This window comes from Tribolium castaneum, chromosome 2, assembly GCF_031307605.1.
Source record: "Tribolium castaneum strain GA2 chromosome 2, icTriCast1.1, whole genome shotgun sequence".
NCBI classification, from domain to species: Eukaryota; Metazoa; Arthropoda; class Insecta; order Coleoptera; family Tenebrionidae; genus Tribolium; species Tribolium castaneum.
This window is the reverse complement of record NC_087395.1, coordinates 15,433,813-15,452,101: the sequence shown is the minus strand read 5'-3', so window position 1 is coordinate 15,452,101 and position 18,289 is coordinate 15,433,813. Positions and strand designations below refer to the sequence as shown.

Below are 18,289 nucleotides of genomic sequence, written 5' to 3'. Positions count from 1 at the left end.
CCCGAAAATGCGTATTTCCCCCAGTGTGACAAATTCCATTATAATTAATGTGGGGTTAAGAAGTTTGAGGTGGCGGAAATTGATTTTTCCAGCTTGGAAGAGGATTTAGGTGGTGCATGTCGACTTATTTAAGCGTTAATACAGCTATGAATATTAAAACGTAGAGACGCAAAAATTGACAGGGGAACCCCCGACAGCTTCTCACGGCGATAATTGGCGCCAACTTCAAAAACAAAATTTACGGGCGGACAGGAGTCGTAAAACGGGCGATAAAGACGCAATTTGTGGAAACGAAATTTGAAAATAAAAGCACAATAATGTACGACAGTTTCCGACCGCAATAAATTGTGTAATATAAAAATATAAGCAATAATGCTATGTGAGAGGCCAGGGCGAGTAACTAGAAATAATTACGACTGAAAAAATTGTCTGCAGTCTCAAGGAAAGATAAATTCGTTTCAAATAAACAGATCTGTTTGTTTTTTCATCCTCTTAAAAAATAATCCAAACAGCGGGACGGTTTTTCATCTAATCTGTTATTATTTTCGATCGTAATATGAATTTCAACCAAAAGGCAAAATGAATTTGAACAGTTCAAAGGAATTGCACCAGTCGATAATGCAAATAACTACATATTCATGAAAGGACAAATTAAACCGAGAGGATATTCAAATGAAACGTCACTTTGCAACGACAAAACCTTTTGTTAACTTTGGTTTTTATAAATGACGGTTAAAAATAACTTTGATGGAAGTTGTTTGCATGGGTTTAGGCGGAAAATAGTTCGGGGAATCTTTTTAAGAGGTGGATCACGCAAGGCTAGAGAACTTGGAGATTATTGGATTTTTGACGTCACTGATTTGTGAGATTTGAAAACAATAAGATCTAAAATTCCAAATAAATATTTTCATTTTTGTAGTACAATTAGACAGAGATAAAATAAATATTTTAGATAAGACAAGTGTGGGTAAAATTGTTCACTGATTTAAATATAATTCCACCGAAATAATTTAGACAACACATCGAGTCCTTTTTGGTAATACAGGGTGTCCCAGCGAGTAGTTAAAGTCCTTTAAACCTTTAAATGTTAGAAAGAGAATAATTTTTTCTTAGATAGATAGTACAATGTGTTCAAAAATGGTTGTTCTTCAAGTCGACTATGGAATTTAAATTCAGTGTGCCGCTTTGTTCAAATGACTATTGTCATTTCTGTAAAAAATTTTAATTTTTACTCACTTTTTTCGGCAAAGTCTAGGGTTTGTCTTCATTTGTATTTTATGTTTCCGCGATTTTTGTTATGTACTTTTCATAGTTTTTAGATTCGAAGCCTTTTTGCATCATTTTGACGGATCTGTCACTTTGACGGCATTCACAATTTAAATTAAGCGGCACATTACGTTTAAATTTCATAGGTGTCCTGATGTACAATGATTTTTGAACACATTGTAGATACTGCCTCACCTTAAATTATTTTCAAATATACGGGGATTTTAGGAAAGGAGCTACAATACAAACTGATGTTTTTTTTAATGAAACACCGTATATTTTTTATATTATTTTTTATATTATATAATTTCAGTCAAATTTTTTTTTATTTTTTCATCTAAAAGACCTTTAAATTTTCTCTCTATAAACAATAACAGTTGTGTCTCTTCCTGATTATCAAAGGATTTTTAATTTTAATCTTTAAAATAAGCATTAAAAATTATTAACTATTGTTTCAGTAGTCGAAAAATGAAATTTTCAGCCAATAATAACTTTTTTAATTGGTAACAAAATATAGATTATATAGATAATATCGATTATAAACACTATTTTAAAACACGTTTTCCATAGCAACGTGTTTTAAAGTAAAATGTTACCAACAAAAAAAGAACAATAACAGTTGCGTTTTTTTAACTTGAAACATTAAAGAAAGCATTAATGCATTAAAGCATTATGAACTATTGTTTCATTTTTCAATTTTCAGCCAATAATAACTTTTATGTTACTCTTAGGTCATTATTCGTAATTTTTTTTAGAGTAAAATAATTAAAATTTCAATATTTATAGCGAATTTTTAAATTCTTGTATACTATGATGATTTTCTGTGGTAATGGTAAGTTCATGAATAATCTGCATTGTTGCTGAACATTTCTCACTGAAATGGTGAAAGTTCCACTTTTCTAAAAATCTTAGTTTCTTTAGTGTTTTTTTTTATTAAAATATTCCAAAAACTAAGCAAAATCATCCAATAAAAGTTTAGGTCAAAATCATTTGTTTTAAAAGTTACATCCAAAAATGTTAACGAATATAGGTGTTCCATTTAAACAAACATAAGATTGCATTTTAGCTAATTTCGGAAACACCCTGTACATTTGAACAAAAAATTAGGTAAAGCAGGGGATTAGTATCCACGACTTAGGGAAAAAAATATTACTGTTCTATCATTTAAAAGTAAATGTTGGGCTTTATCAATTAGCTGGGACACCCTGTATATATTTTTGCATTATTTTTTTTCTTTTTAATCTTTATTTAGTGTTAAAATACTTTAAAACAAAAATAAATAAATGGTTTGAAAGCATAATAAAACGATATTTTTATAATCCCTTTCCAAATTCCCTAGTTTTTGTAAAACTAGTACTTTTAAAATTGAAATTGTCAGAAGTGCATCATTCTTTTAAGTTTTCCGATATTATTTCTGTCCAGGTCGTCCATCAATTTCCAAAGAACCAAAGCGCCGGCAAAGAAAACTTTTATAACTCGTTGAATAAATAATGGTTTCCCTTTTCACTTTAAATTTGCACACCTAGAGCAGTGCATAATACATTATATCCTTAGTGTGTTTAAAGAATTTATAAAATATTCCTTCATTTCACGACACGTTACCGGATCTTGACTCTTTCAGTAACTTTCCAAGGAAGTAACCGAACACTGTTTATTTATTTATTATTTTAATTGTGTCTATTTCTAGCACTTGACACATTTGTCACTGGCTAAAAATAGAAGCAGCAAATTTTATAATAACGTTTCGACAGTAGGTATAAATTTAGGGACAACCACAGCTTCACGCAAATTTATGACAGCAATAAGTAAAGGGGCATAGCTTTAAACCCCGTCACAGGAGTTATAAAGACGTTTAATTAAATCTAACCATTAATTTACAAGTAACGCTTTTTGAATTTTGTCTGTACTTCCATCTATACGCGTTATTACCGAGTCTTCATTTTTAAGGCCGAAATTAAAAATTAATTAACAAAAAAAATCCACTTGCTTAGAGGGATGAGGTAATTCATCGCTGAAAATTTCATGTAAAGTGACCTCCAGGGGGCGTAAAACCGGGTTAATTTTAAATTGGGCCCATTATGAATAATCTATGTTTTTTAATTTGTTCTTTGCACACTGAGTTGAAAAACTAGAAGAAAATATTATAGCGTGTGCAGACGTCTGAAAGGAAAGCAGTCCGTGCATCAGTCAAAGGAAATGAAAACTACCGCCACCGGAAGGAAGCCGAATAGACTGGAAACTGAAATAACAAAACCCATACGCAAACGTTTACTTTAAAACCACATCTTAAGTGAGTTTGCAAATAATCGGTTCCGACCGCGGAACAATTTGGCAAATTCGGTGCGGTGTCAAGTCGGCATTTTGGGAGCACCCCGAATGTCGGAATAGGCCAATCGTCCGACTCGTTATTCGGATTAATTAACGTCCGGAACTCATCAGTAAAGTTGCCGTCAACCGAACGGAAATGACGTTTAATCGTCTTGTCCATCATTGAATCGATTCATTAAATGAAGTGTGGCGACGGAAGAATTAATAATGACCGAAATGGTTCAATGGTCAGGTGAATTTCTGTTGCCGCAAAAAGTTGTTTGTCGGAAACAACACTGCGCGACGTATCTAATATTGGAATAATCTCTAGCCTTCACCCTGTATTCATAGGCTTCGAAGTTTGGCGAAAGTGGCTGCATTTTTCCGCCGCGTTTCAGCGTTTTTTTATTAAAAAAGCGGCCCAACAATGCTGCATCAAGTTTTAATCGTATTCCGTGGGACGCTGGAAACGAACCTAATGAATTTACTTTACAACAGTGGCGGCTCGCTACCTGAATCCCCTTTCTAAAGTAATAGTAATAACTCCAATAAATTATGCTAAAATTAAAAAATACAATAATAACGTTTTTTATTAATTTAATTTTATATTTTTTTATGTATTTGAACAAAATTTTGCGGGAAAAGTGTGTTTCTTACTGAAAAAAGCAGGCAATTTAAGAAGGAAAAACTACGTGGTTGTTCGGTATGTTTAGATGAATTTCGAACACTATCTAATCTATTATAAATCTATCGAATTTAATTATAAACTCTCAGAATGTAATCAAACAGGGTAACACAACGTTTTCATTAATTTTTTTCTCTTTAGTAGAGAGAAGTTCCACAAAATACGTTAGTTCTTAGTCAAAACCACCTAATTTTCGATGTAATTAGGTGATTGGCGCATTTTAACAAATGTATGTTATAGAACAGATCACTATTCTTCGACATTCATTCGAATTTTTTTTCCTTATTAGCGGTAAACTGCAGAAAATAAAAGATTTTTAGCTCTAAATCACCAATATTGTTTTAAAAGTATATTCATATTCTAAATAAACATAAAACATAAACATAAACATAAAACATAAAACATAAAACATAAAACATAAAACAAAACATAAAACATAAAACATAAAACATAAAACATAAAACATAAAACATAAAACATAAAACATAAAACATAAAACATAAAACATAAAACATAAAACATAAAACATAAAACATAAAACATAAAACATAAAACATAAAACATAAAACATAAAACATAAAACATAAAACATAAAACATAAAACATAAAACATAAAACATAAAACATAAAACATAAAACATAAAACATAAAACATAAAACATAAAACATAAAACATAAAACATAAAACATAAAACATAAAACATAAAACATAAAACATAAAACATAAAACATAAAACATAAAACATAAAACATAAAACATAAAACATAAAACATAAAACATAAAACATAAAACATAAAACATAAAACATAAAACATAAAACATAAAACATAAAACATAAAACATAAAACATAAAACATAAAACATAAAACATAAAACATAAAACATAAAACATAAAACATAAAACATAAAACATAAAACATAAAACATAAAACATAAAACATAAAACATAAAACATAAAACATAAAACATAAAACAAACATAAAACAAAACACATAAAACATAAAACATAAAACATAAAACATAAAACATAAAACATAAAACATAAAACATAAAACATAAAACATAAAACATAAAACATGGAACATGGAACATGGAACATGGAACATGGAACATGGAACATGGAACATGGAACATCAATTCCGATTTAAGTTACTAATTTCTTGAACGAAATTATGAAGAATAAATACGTTTCTCTCTTAAAAATAAGATAAACTTATCGAAGGGGCTCATTTGTAATGTCCTGGCCTGTTTGAGCGAAGAATTAGTATTTGAGTTGTTGGCTGAAAGAACGTATTAACTAAAATGTCCGAAAAGGCATTTACAAATATTTTTTTGGTTTGTTTGAACATTTTCTCGGGAAGGAAGAGGTGTTTTTAACTTATAAAAAAATCCAATATTTTTCGAGGTAATTTTGAAAAAGAATATGGTTCTCATCATTTGATGGAATTTATGTTTCTCCTTGTTAAAGAAAAATTTCATAAAATAAAAAGTTTTTAGCTCAAAATCACCTAAGTTTCTGCGTATTATTACATGATTTTTTGGTTTATTTTTGCAAAAAATCTCTAAACTCAATTTTTATCTAATTTAGTAGTTTACCTAGAAAAATTTTGCATAATAAGTGTGTTTTTTTTTAATATAAAGGAAAGGAGGTAAATAATGTAATTTAAACCCCTTGAATATAATAAAATGAATCAAAATAATGCCACTTAATAAAAACTATTATCTTTATAAATGAAAAATTCCTCAAAATAAGGGCGTTTTCACTTCAAAATTATTTAATTCTTCGATCTTCATTCTAAATTTTTTCCTTATTAGCAGTAAACTGCACTTTTTAGCTCTTGACCACCTATACTTAAAAATAAAATAATTAAGTTAAAGGCTTTTACAAATAAATTTTCGGTTTGTTTGAACAATATTTTATGTGGGAAAGTGAGCTTTTAGTTTAAAAAAAATTTAGAAAATTTCGGGAGAATTTCGTAAAATAATGGTTCTCATTTAATGGAAACGATATTCACTTGGTTAAAGAAAAATTGGGTTCTTTTCTTTATTCGTTGTATATTGTTAAAAGTATTATTATTATTAACTCTAAGGAAAAGGTTCAAAACAATGTCATTTCATTAGTTACTTTTGGCCTAGCTTAGGCAAACTGAGTTTTGAACTGAAATTTAAGTAAAATGCTGGAAAATAGTTTCATAGACAATTTCTTGTTTGTTTTGAGCAAAAATATCTCTAGAAAAGTTGGATTTTAGCTTAGGCATTTGAAAAAAGCAAAAATAATTAAAAGATACCAAATACCTACTTATTTATACTTTTTTTCCACAAAAAAATCTAGTTTCTCACTTACAAAACGGGCTAAATCACCTCAACTAGTACATTTTTCTCCGTAGAAAAAATTCCGCAAAGTAACTACATTTTTACCTACATATTAACGAGATGTACTTTCATGTTTCTGCTTTTGAGTTACAATAAAAAAATACATCACTTGGTTGTGTATCAGCCACTGCGAGACGCCACTGCTTTCCGTGTTCAGAGACAGAGCCTTAACTAAATTAGAACGTAATATGAGCTTCGGTTTTTTCACTTTTAGCAACAATGAGACACGACCTAAATAATATATTTGGTTGAAGCGTGATCGAAATGCCGAATTTTGGAGCGCGGTTAATTCCCACGTATAATAAACGAGAAAAGGATTATGCTGAAATATAATAAAATATTCGAATATTTTGGCTGTGGTTTATAAATTATAAATCGCCGTAAAATGGGTAGTCTGGTGGGGGAATGGAATATTATCGAGGTTTTAAATTATTACAAATTATAGCATTTTTAAGACGAGTAGAGCGGTGTAGTTCAAGCTTTATTAACTTTTCAGGAAACGAGAAAAGCCTCTCACGTTTTAACAAAGTTTTCTTTTCAAAATTTAAACATGTGATGGATGAGTTAGCATTATCATGTCTTTGATAAATTCAAAAGTACAAAGACCATTTTTTGCAAAAATTGTTGGCAAAAATATTTGAAATAATGAAAGAAATAAACAAAAATAAGAAAAAACGAAACGGATGATTTTGCTCAATTTAATTCTACTGCAATTTTCTATGTAAAAAATAGACTGGAGATTAACATTTTTACTAAATAAGTAACTTTAGTTTTAAATTCTGCGTTAGAAATTGCAAAATTTTTTTATCAAATGGAGATTGGGCCCCTCAGTTAACTGTTTGGTTTAAATGTTTCGAGTAGTTTGTTTGCATAACCGTATTTTAATGGGAGTATATGTAGATGAAATTCATTAATCACAGTAACATAGTTGTTTACCCAGAGCCACGTTCGTTATCGTCATGTTGAATCTTGTCACAAATTTTCTTAACCAAGACAATTAATAAGTGAAATATGTAAGAAGAATGAATAAGAATTTATAATTGCTTAAACAAATATTAAATGAAATAATTTTGTTACAAAATTGTCTTAAAACGCTAAATCTGCAACAATTTTTTTTGTATTCTGTATTTTGTCATATGGTTATAACCCTGCTTTCAAAGTTCAAAGAGAAATATAAAATAAAAATAAAAAATAAAAATTTGTTTTATTATATTTGTTAAATCAAGAGCAAGGCTTATAATCAGTGGATTGATGTGTTAATCAAGCAGATAACAAATTGAAATGTTTATTCATAAAAGATGAGTACAGATTTCTTGTACTTGTGAGATTTCTACTTTTATTCTTGAAAAAGAACTGAATAAACTGAAACTTTCGTGGTTTTTATTCAGGGATGAGATATTTTTACATCCTTTTATTATTTTTTCGTAATCAAGCAGCAAATACTTGCTCGAACTTGGAAAATTTTATTCATAAAGGTGAGTTATTATAAGTTACGTGCTTCTTTATGGGTTTAACTTTCACATCTGAAAAAAAACTAAACTAAAACTTTGATGATAATTATTTATTTAGGGCTGAGTCCTTTTACATTTTTTTAAATTATTTTTTGTTAATTGTTGTTTTCTGAGAAAAACAGCTCCAGTTTGAAGCCACATTCAGTAATTCATGCAATTATCAGATCAGATGTAAAATAATTTAAGTGAAAAATTACATAAAATCATTAACTGGTAAACTTGTGAATATCATACGTACACATTCGTTTACATATTAGGATACTAGGAAGTACTAATAACTTTTTAATCTAAACACAAAGTACAATCAATAAAACTATTATTTTCAATTTTAACTTACGTAATAAGTGGCATTTATATTGTGGATTGATTGGTTCTTATAAGTATAATAAAAATAATTTTGCAAAAAATCGAATAAATAAAATGAGAACGCATTGATTTTTATACTTTTATCTAAAACAATTTTCCAAATTTATCGTACGTTTTAAATAAAGTTGCTATCAGCAGTCACGAAATAGAGATAAATTTGCAAATATTTGGATAATTCGCATTCAGTTTACAAATCAATAAACGCATAACTGCTCCGAGATAAGTAAATAAATCATGTAAATAGACAAAAACTGCATTCATTACTAAATATTGGAATTGTTCATTACGAGATCACTCAATCTGAAAAAACGGCATTTGTCAAATTAAAAACCTTGTGAATCGTTACGTGTTAAAAGCTGTGAAGTGAAAGATCCCAGAAAATTTCTAGTTACAATAAAGTTATTAGAAATTAAAAAAAAATTAAAAATTATTATGTCTCTCATTTTCCGCAAAAATCCATATCTGGTTAATGGTTCCTAGTAAATCTCGCAACTTTGATTAAACTTCTCCCGTTCAAGCCCACTTTCCAACTACACCGATCAGCTTGTGCAAATTTATGCACCTGATTGATTTTCCCCTTTTGTGCATTTTTTACAACTTCTCTGTGTGTGGCTCGTTCGTGTCACAATTGTGAAATATCACTGCATTAAGAATGATCTAATCTCACGCGTGATACAAAGTAAAGGAGAAAAAGCAGGAAGGGCGTGAGCCACTTCCGTGTCTGAAATGTAAATGTCCGATTAGAAAAAAATTCGGCCGCGTCGGGAATATGAAGAAGTAGCGACATATGAAAGGAAACAAAATGAATACGAAATGTGCCGCGTCCCAAATCCACCTTTTACAAAACTGTTACAAGGTTCTGGCAAGTCCTGCGATAAGCCCCGGCACGCAATGCTTGTTAACAAGGAAACTATTAGGGTAATCTAGGCCTTTTATTGCTGTTAACGACGGTGTGCGAAAAAATTAAGTTTCTCCGTTTCATAAAAATTTCAGAGGGAGTGTTTTCAAGAAGCGCTTTACATTTTTTAGGACGCCATAAATTACAGTGTCCAGAAGTTTCCATAATATATGGCCAAAGTATTTTCAATTTCGACAATATTTTATGTAGCAACCTCTTGAAATTTTATTTTTGCAACATTACTACAGAGACTTATCAATTCGAAAGTGAGTTTAAGAGCTTTCGGGAGATTTATAGACGGAAAAGTTCGAATTCTAACTAGAGGTAAGTTCCAAAGGCGATAACAGAACTAGCGATTTTACCAAATTTATTTCTATTTCATCTAATCTGGAAATTATAAAGAAAGACAGCACAACACACATACATTTTCGTTGGGATTTAATTCGTTAAAAAGTTTTTTAACTTCAAATTACACTAATTTACAACGTTTTGTACCAATAGGTGAAACCAATGCGCATCGGTAGAATACTGAAATTGAAGTCGAAAAAAAATGGAACGTCTAGTTTTTTAAATATTTATTATACAAGGTGTTCCGTCTAAAAACCACATTAGAAGTAATAAAAGTTGTAGTAAAGATATTTACTTGAAAATTGGTATCCAGTCATGATCTATTGCGTTCTATTCAATGAAAATATTTTCAAGATGGCGGCACTTCCGGTTATACCGGAAGTCGCTATCAACTTTCTTATTTTAAATGGAACGCTATGTTTTTTAGTGCGTTTTTGGATTAGTTTAGTTATTCTAAGGCCGTTTTTATCAGCTTTCCCTATACCTAAGTTTAATCGTTTTCGAGATATTTAAGATTTTTTAAAAATTTTTGGATTTGCACCTGTCACTTAAAAAATCGGTAACTCTCTTAGTTTCAGAGATTTCGAAATCATATTTGGAGAATTAAAAAAGAAGGCCTATATCTGTTCTTCAGTGAGTTCGAAATTGGAAAAGAAGTTAATAAACCCAAAAATTTTAAGGTTAAGTTTGGACAACTTCAAGTAACCATAACTTAATTTTTTCAAATGGGATGTCCCAATTTTTATTTTACTAGATGAAGGAGAATTTTTTTCTGCATTGATCTGTATTAGCATTCCCTATACCTATCTGTGATAATTTTTAAGTTATGTTGGTTTTTTTGACATTGCAAAAAATTTCTTACTAACTACAGCTATTTTTCCATAGTTTGCGACAAAAACATTTTTGATTAAACAAACGACAAACTCTGTTCAAAATTGTATGTGAAAACTAAATAAATTCATTGAATGTTGGTTTAAAAAACTTTAATTTCTCATATTTTTTCTCTCGTTTCCGTGGCAATCTATGAAAAAAAATTAGCCTATGGCTAATGAATTTTTCAATTCTAACAAAAAGTTATTCTAACTTGAAAACTATTAGACATAAGTATAGGAAATGTTAATACGGATCGATACAGAATTAAATTCTCTACGCTTTAATGAAATAAAACTTGTGGAATTTCATTTGAAAAAATAGACTTATGGGTGCTTAAAGTTCTACAAACTTAACTTTAAAAATTTGGGGTATGTTATTCTTTTTTAGAAATTTGAAAACACCAAAAGAAAGACCTGGGCTTCCTCTTTTAAATGAGCTAAAAATTAATTCCGAATTTTTAAAAATAGCAGAGTTTTCGATTTTTGAACTGGAAGGTGCAAATCCAAAAAAAAATTAAAAACCTTAAATATTTCGTAAACGGCTAAAGTTAGATATAGGGGAAGCTTATGAAAACTAGCTTAAAATAATTCTAGTAATCCAAAAACGCATTAAAAAATATAGCTTTCCATTTAAAATAAGAAAGTTGATAGCGACTTCCGGTATAACCGGAAGTGTCACCATCTTGACAATATTTTTATTGAGCAGGGCCTAAGAAATTATAGTTGTATACAAATTTTCAGATGACTATCATTATTGATTCAATGCTTCCAATGTGGTATTTAGACAGAACACCCTGTATATTTTAGAGTTATAACGAGTCAGTAAGCAGAAAACAAATTAGTATAAACTCTCTCTTGTTAAAAAAAACAGTAGTTATCAAGATCCGTCACTGAATAGCAAAGAAAGATTTAAACTCAAAGAAACAATAAGAGAAATTGCAGCAGCAACCACATTCGTTGAAAAAATCGCTGTAAAATCCTTCTTGAAGGTCCCAATGTTTAAATGAAAAATGCGTCGTAATCCGAAGGCACGCAAACGTCAGAAATATACATTTTCCGGATTTCTTCAAGACGAATGTCATTAGAGAGACGATTTACTGAAGACTCGACTGAATCCTTGTTATTACTTCCCTTACCTTAGTCCCTTGCATTGATTTTGGCATTATTTTTAAAATTTCAATGTGTGTAACGGGAAAATTTATAACACACATGTCTGCACCATATGCATGACCCGGGTTCTTTAGGGTAATTAAATTTATTGTCGGCTTGATAATAATCAGCTGTGTTGAATGAAATGACGCCAATTTCGGGGAAAGCGGGCAATGAAGCTCCTTATTAAATTGCGCCGGAAATAATCGCATTTTTGGGATTGTTCTCGAATCGTTTACCAATCGCAGATTATGAATTTTGCCATTCAAAGTGGAGCTTTCATTGTTTTAGTAAGTTTGGAGTGTAAAAAATGCAAATAAAATCTGTCGGCTGTGCCACTCGTTATTTACGGGCATCAAGGGTTATGCAAAACAAGCACAAGCGCGTTGTTCGATCCAAAACTGATCAACAGCACTTTGCATTTTAAGGAAAACAGCTCGATTGCTTTTTAATCACTACCTGGAAAAGTGGGTATTGTTTCAACTCCTTCAACATTCATCATTAGTGCGCCATCCGGAATTTTCTTCCTCTAAATTGCGTTCAGGTTCTCTAGCTTCGTACTTACCTGCATATAAACTTTGATTGAGTTGGAATTATAATGAGCAGCTGTTTTCCTAAGCGTTGAACGGCTTTGCATAATAACTCAGTGCAATCCCCGCTAAAGTGTGTAATTATTTAACCAGAGTTCACGTGTAGTGGCTAATCCAACTAACAGTTTTTGAGTTGAGGCGAGAATTATTATTAATTGTGTGGAGAGATTAAATTTCATTTTAGCCGCCAGATATGCTACTGGAAATTATAATGAAGGATACATTTCCAAAGTTTGAGCTGTTGCCATTCCCGCGTGCAAAATAAATACGAAAACTTTTTAAATATTAAAAAAAGATCAATTAGGGACTGTGAGGAACTTTGACCTCGAGCTCCGAAATACTCTCACGGTGACAAAGTTTTTTGACACCTCTTCAAATTGTAAAAATAATCAAGATCAGGGTGTTCTCAAAGTCACTTTTCACAATTATTTTATGCAAGATGCATTAATCAGTGCTTCACATTGTCTTTTTATTAAAATTTTTATTATTACTTTTATTAATTTTATTACTTTTCTTATTAAAAAAACAATTTCAAGTCATTTATTGTTGCAAAAGGAACATCTACTTTTTGTTCAAACGTTTAGACAGTAAAAAAATATTTTCACCTGCTGATTTACACAAATAAAAATCTTTATACAGTGGAACCTCTATAAGTCGAACTACCTGTTGACAAAAATTAACAGACTAAAGAACATCGCTTAAATTCGCAAAATACGTAAATAAATATAAATTTGTAGTACATTACATTGGTATTTTTTCTTGAAAATTAGACAGAAATTAATGTCTTGTATTGCTACTCTTTAAAAAACAAAGTTTAAAAAAAGTTTTATTCTTCAGTTCTTCTCTTCTTCAGTTTTATTTTCAAGTTGATTGAACGGTATTTATTGTTTAATAAACTAAGTGGTTACGTTTACAATTTAGCGCCTTTATCTTAAGTGCCTACCTTTTGCTACATTTTTTTTTCTACTGGTTCTTTGTTTTTCACTGCTCTTATGTTCTTAAATTTTTTTATTTAAACAATCCCAATGTTTTCGTCATATTTTACTTAATTCTACTTTTTTTTCGTTTAGTTCGTACGCCGCCAAATTAAGACAAAAAACGTAAAATTCTAAACAGTAAACTAAAAAAAAAAAACGAAAAAAAACATTTTCTTTTAGCGTTTTAGCACTTATTTTTTATTTGACAGTCTAATTATTCGCCACATTTTTTTCAAAAAACACCAAATTAAGGTGAAAAAGACATTACTTTGGAATTTTCCAAGCCTGTAAGTTGATGATTCAGTTCGAAATTCACATAAGTATTTCGAGAAATTCTGAATAAAAAATCAAACCACAATTTTAAAATAACGTCTTATTATGATTTTCTGCAAGTTTTTGTTGCAGAAACCCGGAATTTTTGCTTAATTTCATTATAAATCTTCCACAAAAACTCCAAATTTGTGTATTTTTGTAGGATTTATTAATCAAGAATGATATAAAATATCCAAATTATCGTCAAATTTGCGCTGTTTTTTTTTTGCCCAAAAACTACTGAACTAAGCTCACTACAGGATTATTTGTGAAGTTTTTTTAAGGTTTCATTGCATTTTTCGGTCAGAACTCACATATTTCCGCAACATTCCAAATCAGAAAATACCAAATTGAATCAAAAAAATCATTTTCCCCATTTTTAAAGCGCCTTTCAGCACTTTTTCAATTTGAAACCTGAACGTTTATGTCTCAGAAACTCGGAATTTTTGGTTTTGCTTAATTTCATCACAAATCTACCAAAAAAAAAATCCGAACTTGTCTATTTTTATAATGTTCTTTAGTCAAAAGTGATATGAAATATCCAAATTATCGTCATATTTGCGCCGTTTCCCAAGCATTTTTGCACAAAAACTACTGAATTAGGTTCACTATTGGATTATTGTGAACTTTTTAAAGGATTCATTGCATTAAATCGAGAAAACATTTTTCACCCTTTTCAATGCGCCCTTCAGCACTTTTTCAATCTGAAACCTGAAAGTTTATGTTTGAAAAAGCCGGAATTTTTGCCTAATTTCATCACAAATCTTCCGCAAAAACTCCAAATTTGTGTATTTTTGTAAGAGTTTTTACTCAAGAATGATATATAATACCCAAATTACCTTCAAATTTGCGCCGTTTTCAAGTATTTTTGCAAAAAAACTACTGAATTAAGCTCACTATTGCATTATTTTTGAACTTTTTTAAGGTTTCATTGCATTTTGTGGTTAGAACTCACTTATACCGCAAAATTCAAAATCAAAAAATACGAAATTGAATCGAAAGCGCGCCTCAGCACTTTTTCAATCTGAAACCTAAAAGTTTATCTCTCAGAAATCCGGAATTTTTGCGTAATTTCATCACAAATCTACCGCAAAAACTCCGAATTTGTGTCTTTTTGTAATAGTTTTTTAGTCGAAAATGATGTGAAATATCCAAATTATCGTCAAATTTGCACTGTTTTCCAAGTATTTTTGCGAAAAAACTATTAAAGTAAGCTCACCGTTGCATTATTTTTGAACTTTTTCAAGGTTTCATTGCATTTTTCGGTCAGAACTCACGTATTCCGTGAATTTCTAAACCAAAAAATACCAGATCCAATCGAAAAAAAACATTTTTTACCTTTTTAAAACCTTTCAGCCAAATTTCGTCTAAAATTTAGTGAATCTTTGTCCATTTTTAAGCTAGAAACTCATTTGTTTCCCTAAATTTTGTCAAAAAACGTCTAACTTAATTATTTATAATTTTTTTAATAACAAAATTGTCTGACTTGATCCAAAAGTGGCGCATTTACCACTGCTAGTGACCGTCTTAGAGATCTTCTATATGTAAAAAAAAAGTTAATTTATGCAAAATTTGTAAATTTTTTAACGGAGTTATTTCAAACTAGCCTTTTTAGTGATTGGCCTTTCTCTGTGTTGTATTAAGTACCTACCATAGATAAGATATGTGGTGGGCTATGTTAGGACATAAGTTAAATAGAACCGTGATTTATTTAATAAGAATTTCTATTTCCTTTTGTATTTTTTAGCGTATTTTGTTCGAGTGTAATTTCTTAATTTGTATTTTTTAAATAAATGGTCTTTTCCTGTTGAACTATGGTACCAGGAATCGCAAAATAGAGTAATTCGTTACAAAAAAATGTATTGTTAATATTATTAAGACTCTTTATCGATACACAGATAAGTTCGAAGTTTGTATATTTCGGGCGTTTCAGTAATAATTCCTTATTCCCTATGTTATTTTTTATACAGAACTCAAATTATGCAAAAAATAACCTTTTATGAGCTTATTTTGATAGTTTTTTTAACCTAACTAGGAAATCGTGAAAATAGCATTAGAAATTTCCAAACAAAAAATCAAACACTTACAGCGTCCGCAAGATAGAGACTTGTCCGCTCAAGTCAAGCCAGACCTGATCAGATAAAAAGCTACGAACCACTGGTTTAGACAATATAATTTTACATATGGCACAACATCAAGTAAATAAAAACATACAAAAATTATTTCTACTAAAAAAAAAACAGTTTACCACTCGTAGTAACTCAATTTTAAGTGGTGAACCCGATCCATATTTTCTCGAAGTAGATGTAGGAAGATTTCAGGAACAGATGTGACCAAAGTCAACTCCACATTTACAGAATTTCTTTATTTAGTTAAAAGGGATATGTTTTGGGGATAAGCTTGTGCTATTATCAGTCTAGTAGTTTCATATTTAAATCGGGCGAAAAATATAGTAGGAATAAAATTAAGTCATTATTAAACAAAAAGGCCGAGTGATAAAATAACCAATTTTAGGTGATTTTAAAGTAAACGCAGTCATTTTAATCTATGCCTCGTTTTTCTGCAGTTTACGCAATATTTTTGTTGCATTACATAAAATAGACCAGTTTCGTGTCTTCGACCTTAGTCCTTGTATGTTAATTCAACTTTTTCTCCTTTGTCCAATTTTTTGCTTGTTTGTTCCAGAAATGACTAAGAATGTCGAACGAGTCGTCTAGCCTGCGCGACCCCCCATTGACGACCAACTCCAGCGTGGAGGACTCCACCACCCACATCCAAAAGCTGGCCCTCGCCGGCCTCCTCAGCGTGGTCATCGTCGTGGTGATCATCGGCAACACTCTCGTTATTCTGGCTGTGATAACAACAAAGCGATTACGCACAGTAACCAACTGCTTCGTCATGTCGCTGGCAATCGCCGATTGGCTCGTCGGCGTCTTTGTGATGCCTCCGGCCGTCGCCAACACCCTCATGGGTAAACCCCAACAACCGCTCCAACCCCATTTAACCCTTTCCCCCAGGTGCCTGGGAGCTCGGCTGGGTGCTGTGCGACATCTGGGTCTCGCTCGATATCCTCCTGTGCACGGCATCGATCCTGAGCCTGTGTGCCATCAGCGTGGACCGATACCTGGCCGTGACTCAGCCCCTGAGCTACTCCAGGCGAAGGCGCTCCAAGAGGTTGGCCTTCACCATGATCCTGGTGGTGTGGATGAGCTCGGCGCTTATCACCTGTCCGCCCATGTTTGGATGGTGAGTGATAAATAAACGGAAAAAATTAAACGCTAAGTAAACATTCTAAGTATAAATCGTAAACAAAGGTGACAAATTAAATTAAATGCATGATAAGTATTTTTGTTCAGTAATAATGATAAATGCACAGTATAGTATAATATTATTAATACGAACGCGAAAATTATGCAACGAGCGTATGCGAGACACCAGAGAACTTTTTTTGTTGGAACATTTTAATTTAAAGCACGATGCTATGAGAAGCGTCTGTTAAATTTGTTTAAACACGTTACTATTGGAAACGTGTTTTAAAATTGTGTTTATAATCTAGAATTCAGATATTAAGAAGAAGGCTTAAAATGTTACCAACAAAAAAATTATAAATGCACAGTAAAAATAATAAATAAACAGTAAAATAATAAATACACAGTAAAAATAATAATTGCACAGTAAAATAATAAATGCACAGTAAAATAATAAATACACAGTAAAAATAATAAATAAACAGTAAAATAATAAATACACAGTAAAAATAATAAATACACAGTAAAATAATAAATGCACAGTAAAATAATAAATGCACAGTACTCTAATAAATGCACAGTCAAATAATAAATGCACAGTAAAAATAATAAATGCAGAGTAAAGATGATAGATGCAAAGTAAAAATAATAAATGCAGAGTAAAAATGATAGATGGAAATTAAAAATAATAAATGCACAGTGAAAATAATAACTGCACATTAAAAATAATAAATGCACAGTAAAAATAATAAATAAACAGTATAATAATAAATGCACAGTACTCTAATAAATGCACAGTCAAATAATAAATGCACAGTAAAAATAATAAATGCGCAGCAAAATAATAAATGGACAGTAAAAATAGTAAATTCACAGTACTATAATAAATGCACAGTCGAATATTAAATGCACAGTAAAAATAATAAATGCAGAGTAAAGATGATAGATGCAAAGTGAAAATAATAACTGCACATTAAAAATAATAAATGGTACAGTGAAAATAATAACTGCACAATAAAAATAATAAATGCACAGTGAAAATAATAACTGCACATTAAAAAAAATAAATGCACAGTAAAAATAGTAAATGCGCAGTAAATAATAGCATTCCAAAACTAGAGAGTCTAGAATCCCTAGCTTCTGAGCGTTTATTTAAACTATGCAAAAAGTACTGAACGTGGTTTTCTTGTAACTTAAATTTTTTACTGTGCAAATGAGTGCAAATATTGACCATTTATTATTTTTTATTAATCAATATCGGGTTTATTACTGATCGCTTTATTACTCCCCAAAAACAAACTCTAGGTGAAAATAATAATTGTTAGGTAAAAATAGTAAATGCTAGGTAATGGAAAATGACACTTATTTACCTATCAGTTTATTAGT

At 30.4% G+C, this 18,289-nt stretch overlaps 1 protein-coding gene across 1 annotated transcript in view; it reads left to right on the top strand.

Annotated features, from left to right (window-relative positions):
- Positions 1–18,289, top strand: part of LOC100141722 (octopamine receptor 1) — a 149,708-nt gene that overhangs the window by 112,623 nt on the left and 18,796 nt on the right. The window contains 2 exon segments of the mRNA XM_064355155.1: positions 16,341–16,626; positions 16,673–16,901. Of these exon segments, the coding sequence (XP_064211225.1) occupies positions 16,353–16,626; positions 16,673–16,901 (503 nt within the window). The 5' untranslated portion in view covers positions 16,341–16,352.